This window comes from Lathamus discolor, chromosome 3 (genome assembly GCF_037157495.1).
Source record: "Lathamus discolor isolate bLatDis1 chromosome 3, bLatDis1.hap1, whole genome shotgun sequence".
Lineage (NCBI taxonomy): Eukaryota > Metazoa > Chordata > Aves > Psittaciformes > Psittacidae > Lathamus > Lathamus discolor.
In genome coordinates this window covers 112,122,288-112,147,920 of record NC_088886.1, presented here as the reverse complement: position 1 = coordinate 112,147,920, position 25,633 = coordinate 112,122,288, and the positions used below count along the sequence as shown (strand labels likewise).

General features: G+C 45.6%; 1 protein-coding gene across 5 annotated transcripts in view; it reads left to right on the top strand.

Moving 5' to 3' along the window:
• Positions 1-24,255, top strand: part of FMNL2 (formin like 2) — a 148,938-nt gene extending 124,683 nt beyond the window's left edge. The window contains exons 11-27 of one of the 5 annotated variants that reach the window (XM_065671213.1): positions 2,387-2,497; positions 3,787-3,936; positions 5,886-5,987; positions 6,959-7,274; positions 7,725-7,928; positions 11,521-11,645; positions 12,285-12,487; positions 13,588-13,822; positions 14,445-14,513; positions 14,684-14,764; positions 15,112-15,241; positions 15,399-15,562; positions 15,832-15,933; positions 16,446-16,544; positions 17,445-17,568; positions 20,648-20,694; positions 22,123-24,255. In XM_065671213.1, coding sequence (XP_065527285.1) covers positions 2,387-2,497; positions 3,787-3,936; positions 5,886-5,987; positions 6,959-7,274; positions 7,725-7,928; positions 11,521-11,645; positions 12,285-12,487; positions 13,588-13,822; positions 14,445-14,513; positions 14,684-14,764; positions 15,112-15,241; positions 15,399-15,562; positions 15,832-15,933; positions 16,446-16,544; positions 17,445-17,568; positions 20,648-20,694; positions 22,123-22,161 — 2,301 coding nt within the window. In that variant the 3' untranslated portion in view covers positions 22,162-24,255. The other 4 variants (XM_065671211.1, XM_065671210.1, XM_065671208.1 and 1 more) reach the window with 4 other exon arrangements.
• Positions 24,256-25,633: the final 1,378 nt, after the last annotated feature.

Sequence of the window (25,633 nt, the reverse complement as noted above, 5' to 3'; positions counted from 1 at the left end):
GACTAGGCAATATGCATGTGAGTGTGTGTCTGTACAAGCCTGTGAATAGTCAACATCCAGACGGCATGCAAGAAAATTCCCTGGCTCTCTCAGGCCATAGGTTGAAGGTAGTGATGAAATTTGCTTGAAAAAGAATAAATACGGGTTTTTTAGGTCTTGCCCAAATATTAATAAAATCAGCATCTTTGGGCTGCTTCCACCAGCTATGGGCTTGACTCTGTGACAAACCTAAAGCTAGAAGAGAGCGCTCATGACAAGCGATCTGGCAGATCCTCTCGTTCTTGTCACCATCTGGGCCTAATGAGCTCCACATGTTGTGCTCGGCAGGCGCTAGCCGGTGGGCACGCTTCAGGGGCACACAGGGAGCACTGCAGGCCCTGGCACTGCGGGAGCCTGCGGGTCACACCAGCTGTGCTCAGGGCAGGCATCATGCCTTTACGCAGGTCAGGATAAAATGGGTGCTGTAGCCCAGGCTCCCAGATGTTAAGTTAAAGTTCAAGTAATTCAAGGACTTGCAGCGACTGAATATAAACAAAGACCTGTTCTCTCAGGACCTGGCTTTCATGCTGCCCTAAATGGAGAAGGCAAGAGCTGTCTGGGAAACTGGAGCTGGGGGTCTGCTGTTAATTGCATGGATCGAGAGGGAAGGAAGAGCAGCAAAAAGGCAAAAGTATTCTAGGGGAGGTTCCTGTTGTTGACATTGACTTACTTCATTTTAAAAGCAACTTTCTTAGATTAATTTTCTTTCACTTGATACATTCCTTAGTTGTGTATGTAAGGATCTGAGAAGGGAAATGAGAATTTGGCCCTAACGTTGTGAGAGCCAAAGCAAGTATAACAAAAGCACTTTTGAAATAGGGGAATTTGGCTCTGGGTGATAAAACAGGACAGCAGGGTTCAGCTGGTGAAGGCCAATACCAGCACTGGGAGGAAACCGAGTTCACCACAGGAACTGGAAAGGGTCCTGCAAAGACTTGAAACCTGGAGCTAGGTTTCCAACTACATGGACCAGATTGTTCATTCAAGAGATGCATACGCACTGAGAGGTGTGAATGGGATATCACAGGGGTTCCTCAATGAGTCTCTAGACCATCTTTCTTCTTCTCTTCCTTGGGGTTATCTGTGTTATGAGTCTCACAGCTTTGCATTGTCTAGGGCTTTTTGGAAACAGGTTAATCAGCTCTACATGGGAAGATGTAACCGAAAGATTCTGACTGACCTTTGTTGGGTCCTTGTGGTCCCAGTTCCTCCAAAGCTGTGTGGTACTGGACAGTTTGGCTGGGAAAGTTCTATGGCAGCTCAGCAGCTGCTGGGACCTCTGGCTGGAAGGAGCAGCTCTGGGCATTCCTGCCAGACTTGCAGTCAAAGGCCCCAGTACGGCAGATGCCTGCCTATGAGTTTATCCTCTGGGCCATGGCAGAGATCACAGAAAACTGGACCATTTCCTGTATCAAACTGGTGAATCCAGCAAGTGGCTTTCAGTTCGTTCTTCCTAAAAAATGATGTGGGGTGTCCTGGAGACTTTTCCTGCAGGTAAAATCAGATTGCTTTTATTTTATCTTCTCAGGTTCATTCTGGAAATCTGGGAAGTATCTCAGTAGATGTTGAAAAGCTAGTTACTACCCCAGTTGCAGTGTTGTTAGCAGGGTAGGGTTACGCCCTTGAGAAGCCCAGGAAGGACCAGGCAAACCCTCTCTTAAAGCAGCTCAGAGGGTCATAGACATGATGATCTGTGAGCTGAAAGAGGGCTGGGGAAACTTGTGCAGAGCAGGATTTGGCGGTGCCTTACATTCAAGTAAAGGGCAAACCTTTTGGGATTAGTACCCTGATTTCTGCCGCTGTGCAGGAGGTTTCCCTCACTGCTCATACCACTGGCAACCCGCTTCATTCTTTTCCTTTCCTTCACTTTGTTTGGGACGTGTTTGGATGCCGGCTCCTATGATCTGGTTCAGTTACCAAACCACAGCTTTGGAAATATGCTTTTTGCAAACAACAGAGTGCCTTTTGTGAAAGTCCCATTTCCTAAACTAGGGATTCCAGTTGGAAAATTGATCTCACTTTTACAGGCTGTTGTAGAAATGGCGTTATTTTCTTAAAGAGCTTGTGTGCTTGTACAATGTCTGGCTTTGCAAGCTGGCATGGAAAGCATTTGTGTTCACCAGCACGCAGAAAAGGTAGACTGCAGACATGACTAATTTATGAAACCCGTGTTTCCCTTTATCACAGCAGATGAACGCTCTGTAAGCCCAAGTCCAGCACCAACTTGGAAAAGATCTGCACAACAGCAGATCACAGTTTCCCCTTGTAATAACTGCAAGGAAATGTGGTCATTTGTTGTGTCTGACCCTCTGACGCCTCCTCTCACGTGCAGCGTTTTTCCTTACAGGTGGCCTGCATGCAGTTCATCAACATCGTTGTCCACTCAGTGGAGGACATGAACTTCAGAGTCCACCTGCAGTACGAATTTACAAAGCTTGGCCTGGATGAGTACTTGGATGTGAGTATGATCTGGGTCTCCACTGCCTCGCAGTGTGGATCTGTTCTCCAAGGCTGGGCACATGTGAGCCAGGCCCACCTACAGCCATGGTGGGTCCACACCACATCCCTCAGCTCTGCCACTGCCCATCCTAGCCTTAAACCCCCTTAAGGCCCTCACCCGAGAGCTTTTAGGAGGGCAGAGCACGGTTGTCCTATAGTCTCTGCTAAAAATGCCATGCCTTGGCTGCTGACTGGACGCTGTGGCCTGGAGCCATCCCTGCAGAAGAAAAATCAGCTGCAACTAACTGCAATTACAGACTGGGAGCTAAATTTTTAGCTTTGCCTTATAACAAAGGGAGGATGAACCACAGTTGTCCTCGCCCATGCCACGTCCCTGACCTCCAGCTGCAGGCTACAGGCCTTGTGTTGACCCCAGGTCAGGTACTGCCAGGGCCCCCTCCATCTCTGCATGAAAAAATCTTCCTTTGAGTTTTCTCTTGACAGGCGGGTGTTTTCTTGTGTCCTCAGGGAAATGCTGTCTTTCAGAAGAAAGCTGCTTTTATATTTCCCATTCTTGTATTTTTCTTTCTCTCCCTGTTCCTGCCCTTGGGAGTGCACGTGAACACGGTACTCATGTTGATGAGGGATTGATTTGTCCCTGTTGGCTTCTGCTCAGCAGTAACCAGGAGAGAGGTTTTCTGCTGTCTGCAAGACTGAACACAGGTCTGTTTGGGGACCCAGGGTGGCACAAACCCTGCGGTCCACTGGGAACAGGTAGAGCATTTCAAAACTGGTGCTCTGGTGTTATCTTTGGAGATAAAGCACAATCACTTTGAACACAGTGAGAGCAATCGGAGGATTTGCTCCAGGCCCTGTGGCTGCTTTGAACCCAAACACAGGCCTCACCTCTGCCTACTGGCTGCTGAGCTGGTCACCACCATGGGCAGCAGCAGGGCCAGCCCCACTGGCTGCATGCCTCCCAGGCCTAGCACTGTCCCAGAGCTGGGACATGGCATTCAGAGCTTGCCACAGTCAATGAGCAAGCACAGAAGAAAGCAGTAACTTCCTCTATAGTAACACAAGATAAGATGCTGCTCTAGCTTTATTTGAAAAGTCTGGATTTTTTGTCTTAGAAAAATGACTTTATTATTTATGACCCCAGCTAACATTAAATTATGAAATAGTGTCCTGGGTGATGGAAGTGGCCTGAGCTCCCACTGCTCTCCCCAGCCCATTTGCTGTCTGTGTCCCTCTTGCTGCGAATGGCTGCCAGTGCTGAGTGACATGCTTGTCTTCTTGGATTTGCAGAAACTGAAACACACGGAGAGTGACAAACTGCAGGTGCAAATTCAAGCTTACCTGGATAACGTTTTTGATGTAGGAGCTTTACTGGAGGATGCGGAAACCAAGAATGCAGCCCTGGAAAGAGTTGAAGAACTGGAAGAAAACATTTCCCATGTTAGTACCGCACTTTGTCACTTTTGCCTCTGAAGTAGTTCAGAGCCTGCTCTGCGCATGGGCTTTGCTATGGCCTATTTTGGGAGGTGAAAGCACAGACACAGCAGGGCTACAGCCTTTGGGGTCAGGTTCACTTAGAAAAAGCCTTAGAACTACTATGCTTCTGCACTGCGGGAATAATCAGGTATTTGGCAAATGAAGGAATTTGGGAGATGACGGGCAGGTAAACTTCCTGGGTGCTTTCAAGCTGTATTTTGAACCTCATATTCTGTGTGTTTAGTTTTCTGTGTGCTCCACTTGCTGCAAAGGCTTGTTCACAAGCTGTTTATTGAACTGGTGAGAAAATGTCTTATTCTGTCATTTTATTTACTCTCCTATCTGATGCAACCCCTAGCTGCTTACAAAAGGGTGGCATTGCCTTGTTAATGTGTGGCTTGACACAGCATTCCTGTGTACATCAAGGGATAGTTTGGCCTGTGCTGCACAGTGTCTGCCTGTATGACTGCTCAGGTGGACACAGCTGCAGTGCTTGTACACCTCAGTAGCATCAGCCAGTTTATCCCTAAAAGCTGCTGTGAGCTGGGAGGTGATGACCCCCTGTGCCTGGAGGCCAGCTGAGCAGAGGTCCCTCAAGGCCCTGGTACAGCAGGTTTGCAGCTTCAGAGGCTTCAGCTTCAGTTTGGTTATAGTTCCAGGTGGAGTCACTTGGCACATGGAGCCTCTGTGCAAGGTTATCTCATAAGCTGGGGAAGCTTATTATTGCAAATTCATCAGTAATGCAGTACTGGTAAATAGAGCAGATAACCCCCCCATCAGTGTCTTAAAACACATTAGTGGACTTAAGCGGGAAGGGACTGAAAAAGAGATACTAGTTCTTGCTCAATTCATTGTTTGCTCATGGCTTTTCTGTCCCGTACCTTCTTATTTCAGTTACTGTAGTCCAGAAAACATGGCTTGGCTTTTTTAAAGTCAAAACGTTTTTCCATACATTAAAAAAATCATAAACAGTTCATCATTCTGTTACAATTCCTATATCGCCATCACTTAGAATGAATGTTCTCAAAACAACTTGCTGTGCAGCACTTACCCATTTGAGGTGCCTCTCTGTGAGAGATAATTCAGTAGAAATGGCACTGTTTGCTTCATAGATCTGCTTCTAGCTCTTCGGAAACTTAATGGCTTACTCTGGTGGCAAATTTTTAAGGGTTTGTTTCTGATATAGTTACATAAACTATACTCATCCCAGGACCATGGACATCATTTTCTGTCATGTGTTGACAGAAATGCTAATAATAGAATTGTAGAAGTCTAATTTCAAAAACACAGCAACAGGTGCCACCTCACCACTGCAGCCTCACCTGAGGAAGTGCGATAATGGTGGTGATGGAAAAGCCAGCAAGAACTGTGAGGCTTTCAGATCTCAGGGTTGTGGAGCTGGCAGAAAATGAAAATGAATCAGAAGACAATGGAAGTAAAAAAGAAAATAAACTCTTTCATTCATAAATAATCAAATTAACCTCCTTGTGAGAAGTGGTATTTACACATTCCACCATTTCAGCATCTATTTATTTTGCAGCAGTGCCATTTTGGTATTCTATGGGGTTTTGGGGTTTCAGATTAGACTTAGTGTGTATGAAAATAATTGCATTTTAAGTGCATTATTATAGAATAGGTTTTCTTAACCTGGACAGTTTCATAGCTACATTCCAGCCAGGTTACTTGCTGGTAATAGCTGAAGGATAGCATTCTTCATCAGAAGAACCTTCAGCAGGACACTCGGTGCCCTCTGATCACATGCAGGAGCCCTAACTCTTTCCAAAGAAAAACTTCAGGATTTGGTGGAAGATCAGTAATTTACCATGTACCTCTACTCTAACTGTTCCTGACATTTTGGTTGAGAAAGCTACTGTTACCCACTTATATAATCTGTTTCTTTTTTTGAATGATAGTTATCTGAAAAACTCCAAGATACGGAGAATGAAGCCATGGCAAAGATTGTGGAACTGGAAAAACAGCTTATGCAAAGAAACAAAGAACTGGATGTGATTCGGGTAAGTGCAGTGGGAAAGCTCTGGCTGGATGCCATGCTTCAGGGGAGCAATCTTCTTAGCACTTGGTGTATGGAAGGTAATGATTCTGGCACAGGTGACCTCTGGTAGCTTCCTGATTCTGAACCTAGGACAGATTTCAAGTAGAGTTACTTATGCATGCACTTGAAGATGGACATGAAAGCTTTCTGAATGTGCCAGCACATCAGTGAATGTGGTACATCCTATCGCTCTGGTCTGTAACATCGCTATTTGGAGCTTTGCACATGTGGTTGGCTGTGGAGGGGCATTCGAGGTAGACCTGAAGTCCTTCTTGGGCTGTGCAGCTTCAGGACAGGAGCAGGTGCCCTGTGTCTGTGCTGTCAAGCACAGCCAGCTTTCCATGAACAATCCAGACTCATTACTTCTTGGTATACAAACTTAGTAACAAAAATATTGATATAATATTAGCTGACTTCAGCCTAAATGTCATCTGAAAGAGTGGCTGCTTCTAGGATTCCTTCAGAGGGTCTGCACTGGGTTTGTGCAGGCACAGTCTCCTCTCTAGATCAGGAGCTCTGCTCCTGCTTCCCTGTAGGGGCCAACATCTGCTTATAGGTAGAACAACCAACAAGGTGGCAGATAATCTGCTGAAGTCAAAACTGAGGTAGCATACCTACACTACATATTCAAGACTAGCATAAGAAATGAGAGACATCATGGGAAAACGATGAGAAATTCTGCACCCCCAGGTGTTGCTGCCCACGGATGAGGTTTCTCCAGGACTCAGTATTGTACACAGCCTTTCTGCTACCTTGGGAAAAACACAAAATGAATTCTTCCTCACTGTTGAAGACATGCTTTGCATCAGAACTCAGTGTTAGATACAACCTGGCGCAGTGACCATCCAGTGTCAGGCTATTATTCTGTTTCTGACATTGGTATTCTGTTCTGTGAATACAAGTGCAAATTCCTTGTTTCTGTGGCACTCTCAGGAAATCTACAAAGATGCAAATACCCAGGTTCATACCTTGAGAAAAATGGTGAAAGAAAAAGAAGAAGCCATCCAGCGACAGTCAACACTGGAGAAAAAGATCCATGAACTGGAGAAGCAGGGAACCATTAAGATCCAAAAGAAAGGTGATGGTGACATCTCTATCCTTCCTGTTGCTCTGGCCTCTGGGATGGTGCCAGCAGGGTCAGAGGCTGGGTCTGGAACCTGTGTTGCACCAGTTGCTGGAGCTACATCTTCAGTACCATTGCCACCACCTCCACCACCGTTACCCGCCTTAGCAGCAGCATCTGAGGCAGGTAAGAAGTGTTTTGTCCCTGAGATGTGGGATAGTTGGGAGCTGAAGGTGGAGTTTGTTGTGCTGGGGACAGTCACAGCAACCTTACACTGATAAAACCACCTTCAGTTGTAATGAGCCTGCAGGTCATGGCACCTTGCAGCAGCTGAGGATGCTGAGATCCCCAGCTGTGTTTGCAGTCCCACTCTCCAGGTGGCTCCCGTGTTTGTCTGATCCATTTCTGAGCCCTTCAGTCAACATTAAAAAATACTGGTTTCTTTCATTAGGGTAGTTTCCTCCCATGTTCATGCACTGAAGTGCTTTGGGGAAGGGTCCACTAATGCTTTGGCCAGTCTGGTGAAGGAGAGGAGATGTATGGGGGGGTAAGGTGGATGTTGCGACTTTTTTAAGCATGTTTGTACTATTTCAGTCTATGTTCATCAAAATACCTAATTTTTCCTTGATCTTGTAGTGCAAAATGGTCCTGTGTCAGTGCTGATGCCACCTCCACCACCGCCTCCACCACCGCCTCCACCACCACCACCACCACCTCCTCTCCCAGGTCCAGCTTTGGAGACAGCTCCTGCAGCTCCTCTGCCTCCACCACCCCCGCCATCAGCACCCCCCCTGCCTGGGACAGCCTCTCCCACCGTGGTCTTCAACTCAGGGCTCGCAGGTAAAACACCTGTCCATCTTCCTGGTATGCTGCGGGTCACTGGCAAAGTAAGCAAAGTCAAGGTCAGGGCACATCAGTTAGAGTGGACAGGGTGCCAAGGTGGGACTGAGTCACCCGTTATCTCTTACTGGTATTACAGCAGGAAGGATTTATAAAAGGAAAGAGCATATATCAAGAAGACAGTTTTGGTTTGGTCTGGGAGGGATGCTTTCTTCAGTGAAGCTAAAGCTATTGCCAAAAATATTTTTCAAACATGATCATTTTTGGCTTTAAGGAAACAAAATATGGTTTTGAAAGAAACACAAAGCTTCATGGTTTTGATTTCTTCTGAGAATTTTGTGAAGAAATATCTGTGCAAGCAAATGGTATTTTTTTTTTTTGAAAGGAAAGAAGAAAGAATTTAGTTGACCATCTTTGATCATGTTTTTATGCACTCTGGCATATGCCAGGCATCTCAGGCAGCAAGTGAATGCTAACTGGCATCACACCACTCCCTCTCTCAAGAGCATGTTATTGAGCCTAGAAAGAAAGACTGAGGAGCTCTGATTAATAAGGTTTTTTTTTCTCCTAATTTTTAAACTGGTTAAGTATTCCAGCCTTTAATGTTTCCTCTGAAAGCTAAAAGCTAAAAGCATCATGGAACTCCAGGGTCCTAGAGTGTATTACAAAAAAGAAAAAGTACAGAAGGCGCAACACAGCTGAGGTTACAAGCTGATCCTCCCTGGTGGGTTCAGCAGAGCAGGCAGTGGCTGGTTGACATGCAGTGCACAGTGGCAGGGGGCGCTTGGATGTGGGGCTCGGCTGCCAGGGGCACAGGAGCTGCTGCATGCAGCAGGGGTTGTGCCACCAGGTGCCAAATGTCAAGCTTTAGCCCCACATCCTTGTGGCATTAGCTGGGGATGGGAGCGCTGGGGCAAGCCTTGCTTCTGCACATGGCTCCTGTGAGCTGCACCAGTGGCGAGCAGCAAGCCCTGAAGCAAGAGCTTCTCGCTTAGGTGCTTGAGTGAGATGCCAAAAGCCAGGTGGGATGGATATTTTGTTCATCAGTGGGTTAGGAGAAAGAAGGAGATGGAAAGCTCCTTGTCTTGGTCCAGTGGCTGCTCAGAAAGGAGAGTTGACAGAAGCCAGGGCAGGAACTTTGTCTGGGTCAGAGGGGAGTCAGTGAAAGAACAAATTTGCTTTTCTGACCATTGCTAACATTTTTTTCTCTGTTCTTTCTGCTTCCTGGTAAGACGGGCCAATCAAGCTCTTCTGTAGGTTGCTTTCTGCTAAGTATTTACCTACCTCTCTGCTTTTCCCTCTGTGCTGTGCCCGTGTGTGTGCCTGTGGACTTGCGTCCTGCAATGGGGAGGCAGTGGAGGGGTGGGGGAAGGCTGGTGCAGCGGTTTGCTGGCCAAAGCCAGAGCTGGAGCATGTGTTAGCTTTGGATATGCTGCCAACCATCAGGATTTGGCACTTAGGAGACTCTGATTCAGCAAAGCACTTCAGCAAGTAATTAAGACACATGATTTCTTTTGAGCCATACTCAAGCTGTGCTCTCTGCACTGGTCACACCAGGGATGGCCTTTTCCCAGAGAGGCCAAGCGTGAAGCTGCAGCAGCTCTTGCCAGTGGCAAGTACCCTCTGCGGGGCCTGGTCCTCAGCGTGACCGCATCCCCACTGCGCTGCTGGTAGTGGCACGACTCCTGGGAACATCACCTTGCCAGGGCTCTATAGTGGAGGAGGAAGGAAAATTTTCAGAGATTTTGATTAGCTGTATCAGTAACTGGCCCATGAGGCAGTTAGCTTCCTTTCCTGTCCTGAAGTAACCCAGGAGCAGTTAATGATCTATTCTAATACATGCGCAAGTGGGAAAGTTGTTTGTTTGGGGTTTTTTTAATGGTTGTTTCAGATGGAAAAAGCAAGATTTTTTTTTTCATTTTAGGGATTATTCTGAAGTACTCACATTAATTAAAGAGTAAAATTCTGTTTAGTTTAGATGAGCAGAAGTCGATCACGTGTGTTCGTGTCTTCCAGTTGAATAAACGTAATTCCCAAAATACACAGCTGAATATTGTGTATATTCCCTGTTGTTCACTTACGGTTCTTTGTTTCAAACAAATACTCTTGCCAGTAATTTATTCTTTGTGATGTCCCTGCAAAATGAGCACGAGCATGAAAGGGACATGGACGCACAACTTGAGTCTTGTTTTTAAAGTGGAATGACAAAGCAAGAGAAACGTTCTCAGCACAACGGGACTGTGCCCTGAATTAGGTCGTCTCTGTCCTGGCAAAAACGTGCACACAGAATCATTATGGAAAAGTAAAATAATTACTTGCTCAAGTGCTTTGCAACCTGGGAACCTGGAATCTTCTGAAATGGAGGGACAAAAATCTAGCAACCCTACAGAGCATGGAATACTTGGCAGGAACACTCATGCTACAAGTGCAGGGTAGGCATGAGTGAGGAGCAAACACTGGACTGCACGAAACCAAACATGATACATCCTCACCCTGGGGGTAGCGGTGAACCTGCTTAGGTGTGCTGTGGGGCTGGGCATCCCTGATAGGGGTGCCCCTGCCTCCCCTCTGCCACCAATCAAATGGCTCTTTTTTCCAGCACTGGAGAGGAAGAACCAGGGTTTCTGTTTCACGTTTGCAGCTTGGAAAGAAACAGTTTATTTTCTCAGTACTTAAGAAGCAAGACATTGATGACTTTAATGAGCAACCTGGTTTTGTAGCAACTAGCAACTTCATGTTTACATCAAGATACAGAGAAATGAGAACTCGGTTACTGAAATTATTCATGTGCCTTCCAGACCTGTTTGCAATAGGAAAAGAAACATGTTGTTTTCCTTGCTCTAACATTGCTTTTCTGTACTCTTGCACAGATTAATGAGTAGTCAGTCTTCATTTTCATAGCTTATCTGTGTAAGTTAGTAAATAGTTTACTGGTTTTGCACAGCACAGGAAGATTATTAAACCAGTTATTTCAACCATGTTAAAGTTCATGGGGGCTGCAGCCTACTTCTTTTTGCTTGAAAAGACAAACCTGGTGAGAGGCAGTAATGCCCCATTGCAGCAGGCAGTGGGAGGGGCCGCTCCCTGTGCCAAAACCTTAGGAAAGGGGCTTTTTTTCCTTCTTGGCACCTATTCTGCTTTGAGTTTTGTGGCAGAGGTCACAGATCAGCTGCGTGTGGCTGTGCATCAGTTCACATGGGGGTGGGCTGTGCAAAAAGCAGGACAGGGTTAAATTGGACCATTCTCTCCATTTTCTGTAGTGTTTAAAAATACCCCAGGCTTTTAAATCAATCCAGCGTCATGCAGCAATAAATTAATAACACATTTCGTTTAGTGAAGTTGTCACAGTCTCTGGCGTTTAGTCCTGTTCTGCAGAGGCTGGGCCTGAAAGAGATGAAGGGGCTGGATGAAAGCCTTTTGGCACTGATTGCCTGTCCAGGCAGCAAGATCTCTCCACGTTTTCGAGTGTGATAATTTACCTCTGGCCAGTTCTTCCTCCAGTGCTGAAATGCCGACTCAAAAGCTGCAGTCTAGGCATGTGAGGTGTTTTTGCTGGGAGAATTTGTCATTTCCTCTCCTCTGGTATCTTTAGCTGTGAAAATCAAGAAGCCAATCAAGACCAAATTCCGCATGCCGGTGTTCAACTGGGTCGCCCTCAAACCCAACCAGATTAATGGGACGGTCTTCAATGAAATAGATGATGAAAGGATCCTGGAGGTATGAATGCTACGTGCTGCCTTCTGCTCCCTCTTCTGTCCATAACACAAGTGAATATTGGTAATCCCAGCAATTGTTTTGCCAGATGGCTCATGCAGTGGCCCCTGGTGCCCCGTGGGTCAGTGTGAGTGCCTTGGTTGAGAATTAGGGATGGTAGCTGGTAGTATTGATAATAAAGGGTGCATACCTGTTATGTGCATTTGTTTAGAACAGATAATCCAAGATGAGAATGATTTATTTTTTCCCAGCCTAAGGTTGTTGATCAGTCTGTAGGAGTTAGGCTTAGGTGGTGGCTGTGTGCCAGGGAACAAAGCCTAAAGCAGCACAGAGCAGAGCTGAGCGCGCAGGTCTTGCATGCTCCCTGTGCCCTGAAGATCCACGTGGCTGGATAAAGCACGAGTGCTAACATGAGTGTTTTCCTGAACTTTTGAATGTGTATAGTGCTGTGGGGGGAAGAGGCCACATTTCCTGATCACTAACTCAGGAACGCATGGTGGTTACATCTGCAGCCCCTGATTGAAGTACTCTGCTATAGTCTCAGCCACTGCAAGGTTTTTATTGTAGTTTTGGCACGGTATGAGGCAGCATGGGTTTTAGTGTTCACTGCAGGAGGGATAAATCGTTTTCTTTCCTTTTTAGGATTTAAATGTGGATGAATTTGAAGAAATATTTAAAACAAAAGCCCAAGGTCCAGCCATTGATCTTACTTCAAGCAAGCAAAAGATAACTCAGAAAGGGTCAAACAAAGTCACATTACTGGATGCCAACAGGGCGAAAAATCTCGCTATTACTTTAAGAAAAGCTGGAAAGACATCAGATGAAATATGCAAAGCTATTCACGTGTAAGTAAAACACTTGTCAGCAAAGAAATCATATTCAAGATTTACTATGATTTTGGTAAGTGGAATGGTTTTGAACTGGCGTTTGATGTAAATGTTTTTGCATCTGGAGAAAATCCAGGAGTAAGGATGGAACCATTCTGAATTCCCAGAAATCAGATTCCCTTGAACTAAAAGTAAAAACTTGCAGCTTTATGTCACTGTGTCACTACTGAGGCTTATAAATTAACACTTCTCTTATTAAAGAAGCAAATTCATATATATAGAGTATGCCACTGCATACTGCATCTCTCATTCTGTTTGCATGGTACTTTCTGTTACAGTGAACACTCAAAAGCCAGAGTATCATGAAGAGGCAATTATTTTAGTTTTGCTCCACGAAGCACAGAAGCACAGAAGAAGGTTTTGCATAGAATTAGGTTTATGTTATGGCCCCAAGCAGTGTCAAACCCCAATGTTATACAGGTGTGTCTCATCCCATGCTGATATGGACTGTTGCCAGCTGGCTCCAGCACTTCCCAGGGATGGAGCACAGGTGTACCTGCTCTGTGGGGCTGATCCTGAATCCGTCCAGAAGCATTTAGTATGTGTGGCCATGACAAACATCTGCCATTTCTCCAGTAAGGAATATCTTCAAAGTTTGAATGCACAACTGTTACATTTGATCTGGTGAGGAGGGTGACCCAAACCTGCTGCAGATTGATGCAGGTTCAGCAGTTGGGGTTTACAGGGCTCTGGCCCAATTAAATGAAACTGTTGTTTGCTCCTCCCTGCCTATCTTCTCTGATGAAAATTTTTTGGAAACAGAAGCAGGGTGCCCAGTAGCACCATTCACATCAGCACAGTGACCTTGTTCGCATCTTCATGTGCAGAGAGCTTCATGTGCTGGACCGTGCCCCCACACCCAGCCAGGGGAACAAGAGCAAGAGTCACTTCACAGCTTATTCATAGTTTCTCATTGCTTTATTGAGTCAGGCTAATGTGTAGCTGAGCAGTGTAGGAAGCAGAGCTGCCTTTGGCAGCTTTCTCTCTTCTTTTACTTTTCCGTCATTTTATGTAGAGCTTTGTCCTAACACCACTTTTTCTGGTTTGTTATCATGCAGGTTTGACCTGAAAACGTTGCCAGTGGATTTTGTTGAATGCCTCATGCGGTTCCTGCCCACCGAGAATGAAGTGAAAGTGCTGCGGCTCTACGAGAGGGAAAGGAAACCCATCGAGAACCTGTCTGACGAAGACCGGTTCATGATGCAGTTCAGCAAGATTGAGAGGCTGATGCAGAAGATGACCATCATGGCGTTTATAGGCAACTTTGCAGAAAGCATCCAGATGCTGACTCCAGTGAGTGAGGGGCAACCCTTGGGGACACAGGGGGGTGATGCATGGGGTTCAGCCTCTGCCTAAAAGCTGTGCTGTGCAGCGCAGGTCAGCTTGTGGGGAGCATTACAGGGTGTGGGGTGGTCAGAGAGGATTATAGAGATTTTAATTTTTCTAAGAGAGAGAGATTGTTCAAGTGTTGTGGGGCAGTTGTGAGTTCTAACAGGGACAGAAAGAGAAACACACAAATGAAAAAGTGGTTTTCTAGCTGTATTTTCATAGAGCAGCAACTCTAGTATCCCAGGGGCTGTTTGTACAGCAGCTTATAGCCTGGACTGTTAGGGAAAGTTACCATCAGTGCTGGTCTGTGGGCTTTTTGAAGTGTTTACCACTCAGTCTGATACATCTTTCACAGTCGTGAGGATTGAAATGTAAATATGGTTTTAGCCAACTACATCTGAGTGCGGTAAATCTGTGGTGCAAATGAATTATTGGAAATCCTGATGTGTCAGGGCAGGATAACATTCATGCTAGGGCCCACAGGATGCATGAAAAACAAGAGGGTTTTTTCTGAGTTTTTTAGATTTTAATTTTACTCATGGGTTGGACATGCATTAACCAAAGCACTTCCTGTCTTTACCTGCAGCAACTTCATGCAATAATAGCTGCATCTGTCTCCATAAAGTCATCCCAAAAGCTTAAGAAAATACTGGAGGTAGGTGTGATGTTAGGTATGTTCAGTGGCTCCATCACTCACTGGTGTGCCCCCTTATGTGTACCGTAACAGTACACGGGTGCTGATATACCAGCTCTCCTTCCAGAGGGTTCTAAAGCACCATGCATTTGTCCTGAAAATTCATCCTCTGTTCTGTTTCATCTTGGCAGATAATCTTGGCTCTTGGAAACTACATGAACAGCAGTAAACGAGGAGCTGTGTATGGGTTTAAGCTACAGAGTTTAGACCTGGTGAGTAAACCAGAGGTGCCTTTTGGGCACCAGGTGTGGCAACACGTTCCATGCACATGGCAAGAGTGGCTTCTGGGGGCGCATGGTGAAGACAGATCATGGCAGTGGGCAAGGCACTCCCTACCAGGGGGTGTAAGTTTGCTTTGCTTATTGTTGTTTTGGGGGGCTGCTTAGAAGAAGGCACATGTCTTCAGAGGCTCTGAAGACCACAGCTTGAAAACTACCTCCTGAACGAGTTGAATGAGCTTTTGTAGCCATGCCTATCAGATGGAGAAGCTCTGGCTGAGTTCCTTTGCTTGGAGCCTCCTGTGCCTCCACCCAACAATCTCTTTGCCTTTTCTCCCCAGCTCCTAGAAACAAAGTCAACAGACCGAAAGCAGACTCTGCTGCACTATATTTCTAATGTGGTCAAGGAGAAGTACCAACACGTATCCCTCTTTTACAATGAACTTCATTACGTGGAGAAGGCTGCTGCAGGTACTGTGACCCTCCTGTCCCTAATGAGCGGTGGTGGCATGCATGCTACACAAGGGACTTCACAGCATACGATGGGAACTCTTCTTGGTGGGGAATTGTTCAAGCTTCAGGCAGTTGCACAGCAGGAATGATGCAGCATTTTTGTTTCGTTTCCCAGTGTCTCTTGAAAACGTCCTCTTGGATGTGAAGGAGCTGCAGAGGGGCCTGGATCTGACAAAGCGTGAGTACACCATGCATGACCACAACACGATGCTGAAGGAGTTCATTCAGAACAATGAAGGGAAGCTAAAGAAACTGCAGGATGACGCCAAAATAGCCCAGGTATTTATTTATTCTTAGTGTGCAAGTGACACAGTGAGTAGTAGCATGTCACTGCAAAGGAAGTGCTTTATATATACAGCAGGGATGAGGTGGAGCAATGTTAGAATCGTAGAATGGTTTGTGTTCAAGTGCTAGATGTAGATGTGCTAGTCTGAGCCAGGGGTTTCATATGCAGATGAATTCTAGACACTTTATGCTGAATACTGCAGTAATGGAGGGGGAGTTTATCTGGAAATACATGCTATGCAGTAAATCTGTGCTTTTTGTAGGATGCTTTTGATGATGCTGTGAAGTATTTCGGGGAGAATCCCAAGACGACACCCCCCTCTGTCTTTTTCCCAGTGTTTGTCCGGTTTGTGAAGGCCTACAAGGTAAACGGAGCATCCTCCTCTTCTGTCCCTCCAAACCCAATTTGGTACCTGCACGGCTCCAGACTCCCAACAAACCACCTTATGGCTCCCTCTAGCTTTGATGCAGTGTAAGCTATCCCTGACAGCATTGCACCAGCAGCCTTAGGCAGCACAAGTAGTTGTTTTGGGATTATTTTCAGGGCTGAAAGACAACAGGGCTGTCTGAGATACTGGAGGAATCCTCAGAATGTCTGAGTGGCTGCAGCTTACACCTTTAACACTGAATACCTGTCTTTTGAGACTGGGGGAGGATGGTTTGTGCAACCTAGGAAGGTCTCTCCCAGCCTAGTGATTTCAGACTGTGTTGAGAGACAGCTAAATTGCTGTACCTGATCTTTCTTCCTTGGAAAGCCCCATGGTAACAAGTGGTAGTGCTACTAATTTGTAATTTTTAGGTTCCTTGTAGCAATTGAAAGCTATAACCTCTGGGTTTGTTTTTTTTTTTTGGTTTTTTTTTTTTTTGTGATAAATAGCAAGCAGAAGAAGAGAATGAACTGAGAAAAAAGCAGGAACAGGCCTTAATGGAAAAACTTATGGAGCAGGAAGCACTGATGGAGCAACAGGACCAAAAGGTAAGAAACAGATACGTCTTAACTGGCAGGAGCCATCTCATGTTTTTTCCTAGAAAGTTCAGAAACCTCAGCTCTGTGTAAGAAATTTATTTGCCCAACTTACAGCTCCCTAGAAATAGGGTCTACGGACTTTTACTTCTTACATAGAGAGAAGTGAAATAAGCTGGAAGTGTTATGGTGTATTGTTCTGCTACTTTTGAAGCCTGCAAAATTAAGAAAAACTGAACGAAATAAAGTTAAATGACTGAGAAAGTCATCTCGTCCACATTGCCATTAGCTAAACTTCGTTCTTCTCTGGCCTTGTATTTGTTAAAATCCGGCGGGTGTTCAGTGTGCGGAGCTTCCCATTGCTTACTGGGACAAGGAGCAATCCTCCCAAGTCCTAACCTGTCAGAGACTGGTGGCAGGACTGAGCTCCACGTTATTGTTTTGTAGGTGTTTTCCTGACTTTCTTTTTTTTTTTTGAGTTAACATTTCAGATTTGCTGGAGGTTCGCATGGCTCTGAAACACACATTTTATCAGCTGGTGCTGCTTCCAGCAGCTGTTGTTGGGAACTTTAATTCCAGCCACGCTTTTTCCCTCAGAAGGAAAGATGGTTCTCCTTACTCCCCTAATGCTTTTCAGGGGTGAGAGCTTGAAGCTCCAGTTCCAAGTGCCGAGAAGGCTTGGAAACAGGCTACAAATGTAAGAAGCTTGGCAGCCAGGTTAACTTGTGACTCTGTCCACCCTCCTCATGGGATATGAGCTAACTGCCATATTCTCCTGGTCTTGCAAAATTGGGCAGAAAACTGGCAATTTCTGTTGCCACCAGTGCAATCACCTGGTGCTTCACACTCGGGAAAAGACAAACAGGATAGCTGGAGGTCAGGCCTTACAAATCCTCTCTTCTTTTCTTTCAGTCTCCTTCGCATAAAACAAAGAGACAGCAGCAAGAGCTGATTGCAGAGCTCAGGCGGCGGCAAGTCAAGGATAACAGACATGTATATGAAGGGAAGGATGGTGCTATTGAAGATATTATAACAGGTAACCACCTTTTGTTCTGTAATCTCAGAGGCCCTTTCACAAAGGATAAAAATGTGTATTTGCCTAGTTGCTATTGTAAGTGTTTCATGTACTTCTTGAAAAACCATTACTTGAGCTTAGTAGAGTGTTTATATGATGGGATGCAAGCATAGAAACCTTTGCTAATGGTATATAACAAACCTCAATAACCTGCCTTCAGTTGTCCGATGCCAGTGCTGTGTGCACACACCTCAGGCACACTCTTCGTTTCTTAGTTCTTGTCTTTTAGCATGTGGGTTGTCCTCATTCTCTGATCTTTAGAGTAGCCAGCTCAGTGCCTGATCTCAGCGGATGCTCTGGTGGGGATATGCATGCTGTGCAGATCTTTCCCAGAAACCTTTTTTCCCCATAAATGGAATGAATGACAGATGTTTAACATTATTAAGAGCCTACATTTTCATTAAAATGTACTAACAGTAATTGCACCACATTATTGCAGAGTTACAGCAAATCATTTAGTCAAACCCGAATGATTTATGACCCTAAACTGCTTCTGGTTTTACTGCTTCTCAGACTGGTAGGTAAAGTCTTCACTGATCCCAACCCAGGGCTGGAGAGAGAGGTGCAGAACCCACTGTTATAGCCTAACACAGTCAGGACTTTGGTGCAAGTATTTGCTGATACAACGAGACACCTTCTGAACTGCATTTTGCCCAGGAATCAGATAATTTTTAGTTTATACGGCTGCTCTGATTGCAGTACTTTACCACAATGATTTTACTGCGTGTTCTTCACCTGTGGTGTGGAAGGAACGTGATTTTAATATTTCAGTAGCTTAACAGTGATTTGTTGCCACAGAAGCTCAAAAAAAGCTCACTGGGTAGGATTTTCTTGGCTACTGCTCCTGAAAGTTTTTCCTGTAGGAAGACTGGAGAGCTGGTTTACCACTGACTAAGGAAACCCAGGGAATTCTTGCCCAGCTAGATGACAGGGCTGAAATGCTTGAAGCTTTCACAACTCTTTCTAACCTTGATTAATAGCTTCCTAAGATACTATTCTTAATTTAAGGGGCAGAGTTGCCAGAATATCTAATCTGTTACTGCTTCTACAAACTCCTGCAGACTCCTGGAAGCTTGTTTAATTGGTAAGGTGGTTCTGCTCTGTGGGAGAAACAGATTGTGTGGCACAAGACCATCCACATTCTAAAGGCAGTCCAGTGGGGGGAGTGCCGGACTAATAATAAAGTAATACTAAAAGTTAGGCACAAAAAGTCAGGTAGGACTGTGGTCAGGTGAATACTGCCTGTGAGATCCCTGTCAGTGGTATGGAAACGATCAAAAGTGTTGTGCATAGGATGCACAAGAAAGCTCTGTTGATCCACAGCAGAGCTCTGTCTAGCACCACACCCTTTTCTGGAGCACGTTTAGCAGTAGTCTCTCAAGCCAATTGAAAATGATGTAATATAAGAAATGCTTGTTCAAAGCTTTGCAACTGCCTCGTTGAAAGCCCGCTGAAGTGCAGTGCTATTAGGCAGCTGGTTGGAACATGTGAAACTGTCCCTGGGTGTCCGTAACCGAGCACTAACACTGTACTAATGCGATAGATCTGCTTCTCACGGCTCTGTTTGTCTGTTTGGCTGTTATTCCCATGCAGTGCTGAAGACTGTGCCCTTTACCGCTCGAACCGCCAAGCGGGGCTCTCGGTTTTTCTGCGAACCTGTTCTCACTGAGGAATTCCATTACTAAACTATTCCTCTTTCACATCTGATGCTCTTAGAAAAAAGAAAGGTTGCTGTAGATTTTTGACACTTCTCCATTTGTACGGATCTCAGCCAGGATCATGTGAATGTTGAGTGTATAGTAATGTCCAGCGTCACCTGAAGTAGTATTTATATCACCTCTGTTGCATGTCTGTGTTTCAGTAACTTTTTATTCCATCCCATCAACTTTGCACTTGATGCTTTTGGCCATCCTTGCGTTTCAAAGGCATCTCTCACCCTCATGACAAATACCATAGAACAGCAAATGGCGGAAGTCACAGTAGATGTGGTGCAGGTTTCCTACAGTTCGCAAGACTTAGGAGATCAAGTGCAGTCAAAAAGTGACAGTTCCCTTGGCTTTTCTATGTCATCTCTTCTGGCCTACAGATCTTTTTTCTGTCTGCCAGTCTGCCAATGTAAAATGCATGCAATACATCAGCTATATGCCAAAGCAAAATTACAAGTGGCATGAACTAAGTGGGATTTTCCTGGGGTTGGCTTTCTGGCTTGGAAGGGTTGTCTGCAATAACCTGCGTCCTCTGTGAGGAGTATCGCGTTTTAGATTTCTTAACCAGCACCTGCATGTTTGTCTGCATGTGAGATATGGGATAAAATAAACAGCATGAAATCTTCTCTCATTCGGTCACATCCATAATTAACTCTTTTCAGTTCCATGCCAACTTGATCTAAAGAAAATCAGAAGCGTGCACTGAGTGCTAACCAGTTCCAATTCACTTGGACTTTGGGCAGTGCTGGGGTTGGGCTTGGTATGTGATCCAGGGGGGAGAGAGAAAGGAGCAGAGCTGGGAAAACACTTTGGTACATGCCAGAACTGTAGAAATGGTGACAATGAAAAACTTGACATGGAACTGAGCAGTTTACATCGTGTGGTGTAAAGTGGAAGAAGGGTGTGTTTAACCCGGCATGTCTGTTAACACTGTTGTCTTGAATTAAGGACTCTGTGGCTTAAGAAGACAACAGTGTTTCACTTCTATGATATGTATTTTTATGAATGCTTCTAATAAAATTGCAAACTATAATCAGCTCAACAATTATTTGCTCTTTCAAGTTAATTGCAGTATTATCTTCCTGGAGCCAATCTTCAAAGCAGCTTGGAATTTGGTTAGCGAGAGACAAGGGTGGCCCTCCTGTCCTTTCCTTTCTGTGTCTAACCTCCTCTCATAGCCTTGGCCTTCCCCCTCTTGCTCTGTTGGCTAATGTGCCTGGGAGTTTTGAATGCTGAATTGACTTGCTCTTCATTTTCCCATCCCATTTTTTACTTAACCATCATTTTGTGTTTTGTTTTGTTTTTTGTTTTTTGTTTTTTGTTTTTCTGTTTAGCCCTAAAGAAGAATAATATCACTAAATTTCCAAATGTTCACTCGAGGGTAAGGATTTCTTCTAGCACACCGGTGGTGGAGGATACACAGAGCTGGCAAGCATCACTTTTTACTTAGCTTCCTCCTCTCTCTGTCTGCCAGACAGCTTGTTGGTAGATGTGGCTGAGCGTAATACTGGTGAGAGCCTAAAGGCCAGTGGAGACCGAGGCCATTTATTTTCACCCTCTGTGGTGCAGGGGATCCACAAGCCATTGGCTGGGGACCGTCTTCACAGTCTTTCCATTTTGGCCCTTCCTAGTTTAGCCTGAGGTAGGCAGTCTTGTCCCCAGATAGATAGTTTCAGACCCACATTAGCCCTGAATACTCTGCTGCCCCTGTCTTGGCCCTGCTACAGCCACTGAACAGGGCAGGAGAGGTGGACAGCCAGCAGCTTGGAGCATGGAGACGGGAGAGGGCAGCCTCGAACAAAGTCTGCTGAGTACACCGAGTTGACAAGTTTGGGAGCTATATTTAAGGCAAGGCATAAGTCATCCAGGAAATTGGAGGGAGGGTTTGCCCAGTCCGGTGCAGAAAAAAACCCAAAACATTTAAGGGCTTTTCCAAGTCCAACACAAATTTCTTTTCCAGCTTGAATTAGTCTTTAAGATGTCCCAGATGTGCTTATTATAGCCTAGACGGACATGTAACAGCACATGTAACAGGCTTTCATCAATATGTCCATCTCCAGCTTCCTCCACTGTTCAATCCATCGCATGTTTCATGTCACCTATTCTTCCCTCTGAGCTCCCACCTCCCAACAGCGGCAGCAGCAGCAGGCTGGGTCCAGGAGGAGGGAGGGGGTTGGCTGTTCTGCTGCAGCCTGGCAGGATGGTGCCAGTGGGGCAGGATGGCAGCTGGAGCTCTGCAAGCCAGTTGCAGCTGCTTTATCTCAGGGCACCCCCTTTTAGATAAATGGGTACATAGGGATTGTAGATCTACTCTGTGATGCTAAACACTTGCACCATTGTACGATGGGTCACACGTTTCCAGTGTGTCACACATCATCCTGCCTTAGAAATCCCCTTCAGCGCACGCTGGTGTTTGAGAAGCTTTGTGAAGGACTAAGACGTATATCAAGCAAACTGATTTCAGTTGATGTTGCCTTTCTGACTGACACTAACAAACAGTAATGGCCCCTGGGCAGGGAGACAGTCAGACCAACCTGTCAGCATAACGCCAGTTTGCCAGCATTTTGGCACATTTCACCAGTATTACCTGCTGCTTGGGGGTGTAGTAAAAGGGCACGTCAGTATTTGCTCACTTCTGCTCTGGTTGGGGTGAAGTCCTTTCTCCTGTTCCTACACAAGCTGCTTTGATTGGCTTCCAGCAGGACTTTTCCTTGTCTAGACTGCGTGCGTGTGTGTGTGTGCGTGCGTGTGTGCGTGCATGCATGGGGTGAGCCGTGCGTGCTCACGAACGCCGCTTTCCTCTCTGCAGATCTTAGAAACCAGCCGTACCGACGGGCCGACGCGGTGAGGAGAAGCGTCAGGCGGCGCTTCGATGATCAGAACTTGCGCTCTGCAAACGGTGCTGAAATAACCATGTGAGCTGGAGGCCTGCAGGTGTCAAGGAAAGGGGGTGCTTGCATGATACCTTGTCCGTGTCAGCTCTGTGTTCTGCCACTCATTTACAGCCTGGGGAATGGTAAAATGTACTTTCTAAAGGGCTCAAAGACCTAGAAAATGCATAGGAACGTCAGCAATGGGCTCTCCACTCAACTGTAGCTAACAAGTGCCTAAAGTACCTGCTCAAATTAATCAAAGCAATAGGACTTGATTTGATTGGGTATCATCTTTTTACACCATACGTTATTCAGTATTTTTAACCAAAATGTAAAATACTGTGTTGGTTTGGGTGTTTAGTTTGGTTTGGTTTATATAAAAGTTTAGTGACTGGTCTCCTGTGGACCTGACCTGCATCCCAACCAGTTGTAAACAGGGAATACCTGGACTTGCTCTGCTTTTGAATGCATTCCTATGCTCTCCACCAAGGGGTTAACTTTGGCTTCAGCCACACTTACTGGCTTTTTCCTTTTTATAAGAAAAAAACCCAAACAAAAAACAACAACAACAAAAAAAGGGAAGACATTTAAGGGCTTTCTATAGGTAATACAGAATTAGTTCCAGGAAGAGACCCGTACCTTTTCCCACCAGCCAGAGTCCGTGCTAGGCTGTGCTACCATGTACATCAGTGAGCATCAGGTGTGCAACAAACGGACACAAATTTTCACCTCGCAGCTGAGGTGGTTGTGGTGTGCAGCAGGGGGCTGAGGCCTTGGAGGTGCTGGGGGCAAATGCATTGGCGAACGCGCAGGGTGAGGAGGGTGGCAAAGGCTCTCCAGCTAGCATCAGCTTCGGAATAACAGTGTATTTATTAATTAGCACTAAGGTATTAACATCTCAATAATCAGTATTAGGGTTCTGAGGACCGTCGTGGTTCAGTTCCTTGTGCAGAGAACCATCCTCTGCCCTGCCCTGTCGGATTAACGCCCTGCTCCAATGCAAAGTTCCTTGGACAATCTGGTTCAAATTCCGGATCATTGGTCAGCAAAGGAAAGCCCAGCCTAAAAATCCTGTTAGGTTGTAGGTTCTACATTGCTTTTTAAAGATAAAAGGGACGTGAGAGTGACTGTAGCCACATGCTGCGCCCTGCACTGCTGGTCTGCACCAGAGTCCCCGAGCAGCAAGACGAAGCTGAGCTCGTGCTGGCAGGGCGTGCGATCTTCTCACACGTAAAGAACTGGACTGAACTGAACTTCCCGAGATACGTTTTGCTTACAGCTTACCTTGCCCGGTCTCATCGCATCAATATGTTAATTGTAAAATTTATTGTATAGTATTTAACCACTGAATTTCTTTTTCTTTTACGTTGTGCTTATGTGAACCACTGGTGAAGGTCCCATTTTTTTTCTTGGATAATGTGTAGTTATATGATAATCTGTTTTTAAATGTACAGATATTTTGCTACAAAATTGGTGCAGTTTTGTATGGTTTTTACACTTCTCTTTTATTCCCACTTTAGCCTCCGGGTAATACTGTAAATATTGTTTAAAAAGAAATGCATCAGCCTGTGCTATACAATCTGAATGTTATTTTAACTTATAGTTTTTGTTTTTATATTTAACTAAATGGACAGTTGGGGGCTCAAAGTTACCACATTGACCTCTGCTTACCTATTTACAGGAAGTTTACTTTAAAAACTGCCACCTTCTTGCATTTACAGCAACGTGTACTTGACAAGCTAAAGAGAACATGCCAACCCACCTCCTTCTTCACGGCAGTGACAGAAGAGTATTTTAATCTGCGTAAGAAAATTTGACCATTAACTTAATCGGTTGTTAGACAAAGGGTTAAAAGCACTTGCTCTCACAGGCTTAAGCTCAAAGGTCATTTTTTAATTGAAAGCAAAAATCGTCATAGAGCGAGAATATCATGCTGGCATGTTCTCTTTAATATTTTTCTAGTAATAGACCTGCTTCTTAGCAATATTAGAAGTGTTTTATAAAAGCAGTTCATGTTACTTTCCTGGTCTGTTCCTGCCATAAGATCAAATAAACTATTTACACTACTACACAGTAACCCAGAGGGGTGTTTTTTGGGCCACTTTCATGGGTTTTTTAACAAATGGTGGCATGTGCCAGGAGACTGCTGGGAGCCAGCAGCAGGGCAGAAGTGACGGTGCTGCTGCTGCAGTGCGATTCTTTGGGGCTGTTGGGAGAGGAAGGGAAGGCACCCCCCAGCAGTGCTCCCACCCACTGGGATCCCAGGGTTCACTCCCTGAGCTCCGCTACCACTGATAAACGCTGCAAATTATTCTCCGGGTCATTCACACCGTCAGCTCACCCCTGGCTACAGCACAGCCAGACTCACAGGAGGCAGAAGGGATGAATTCCGGATCCCCCTTCAAGGCCTGCACTGAGACACCAGGCACTGGAACACAGCCCTGCAGGCCCAGCACAGCTGCAGGTGCCACCCCTCCTTGTGCAGGTGACTGACAACGAGTAAGTACTTTGCCGTAAAGCAGCCAACCCCAACAGGACAAATGGAAGTCCTGAACTTGAAGAGAACAACCTACAAAAAAGTCCAAACTCATTTCCCTTTGAAAACTAAACTAGGCCTTGCCAGGATTAGTTGAAAGCAGTCTTGTTTTAAGATGCATTTCTGAACTGGATTTTGCTAAAGACATACAAAAAAACCCACTAGAGTAATTTAAATTCATCGTTGTGGTCTTTTTAATGGAAAAATAAAGGCAAACCTTTTGAAAGTAACATTTACTTGGAAACACTTTTTCCTTCGGGTGGTTACACAAAGGCAAGGCAGTAACAAAATAGTGTGCAGAAGTTCTAACACATTTGCAAACTGTTACAGCTGACAGCTTCAGCCCTGGGCTCTTGTTCCCTGCAGCCCGGTGCTCTGCCAGCTCTGTCTCTCCATTACCCCCCCGTGGGGCTGTTCTGCACCCAGGTGGTGCTGTGGGCTACACAAGCTGTGTGTTTCCATTTTCAATCATCTCTATCTAGGAAAGGGAATTTACAGTTCACAAAACAAACGTGGATGAAATGGTGGCAGACCTGGGAGGATCAAGTGCTACCCACCCTCCCCACCACAGGAGAGCCGCTGGCTCTGCAGTGGCGGAAGCTGGGAAGGCTGCCACCACCACTGCCTCAGGTGGCAACTTCCCAGACAGGGACAGGAAATGCCACGCAGTAACAAAGAGTTACCCAAGTGCTGTTTGCCCAAACTCGGGGATTTTTCCCCCAGAGCTCTGCACTCCAGGGGAAATGCCGATATTGGCACATGCTCTATATGGAGCCTCCTGAGACGCCCGAAGGAATCAGTAATCGGTTATTCCGCCAATCCACAGGGAGCCTCCATCACCAGAATTTTCTAATGCAAATTAGTAACTTCAGTCCAGTAGCATTCTTAGTTGGAATCACAGAACCGGGCCG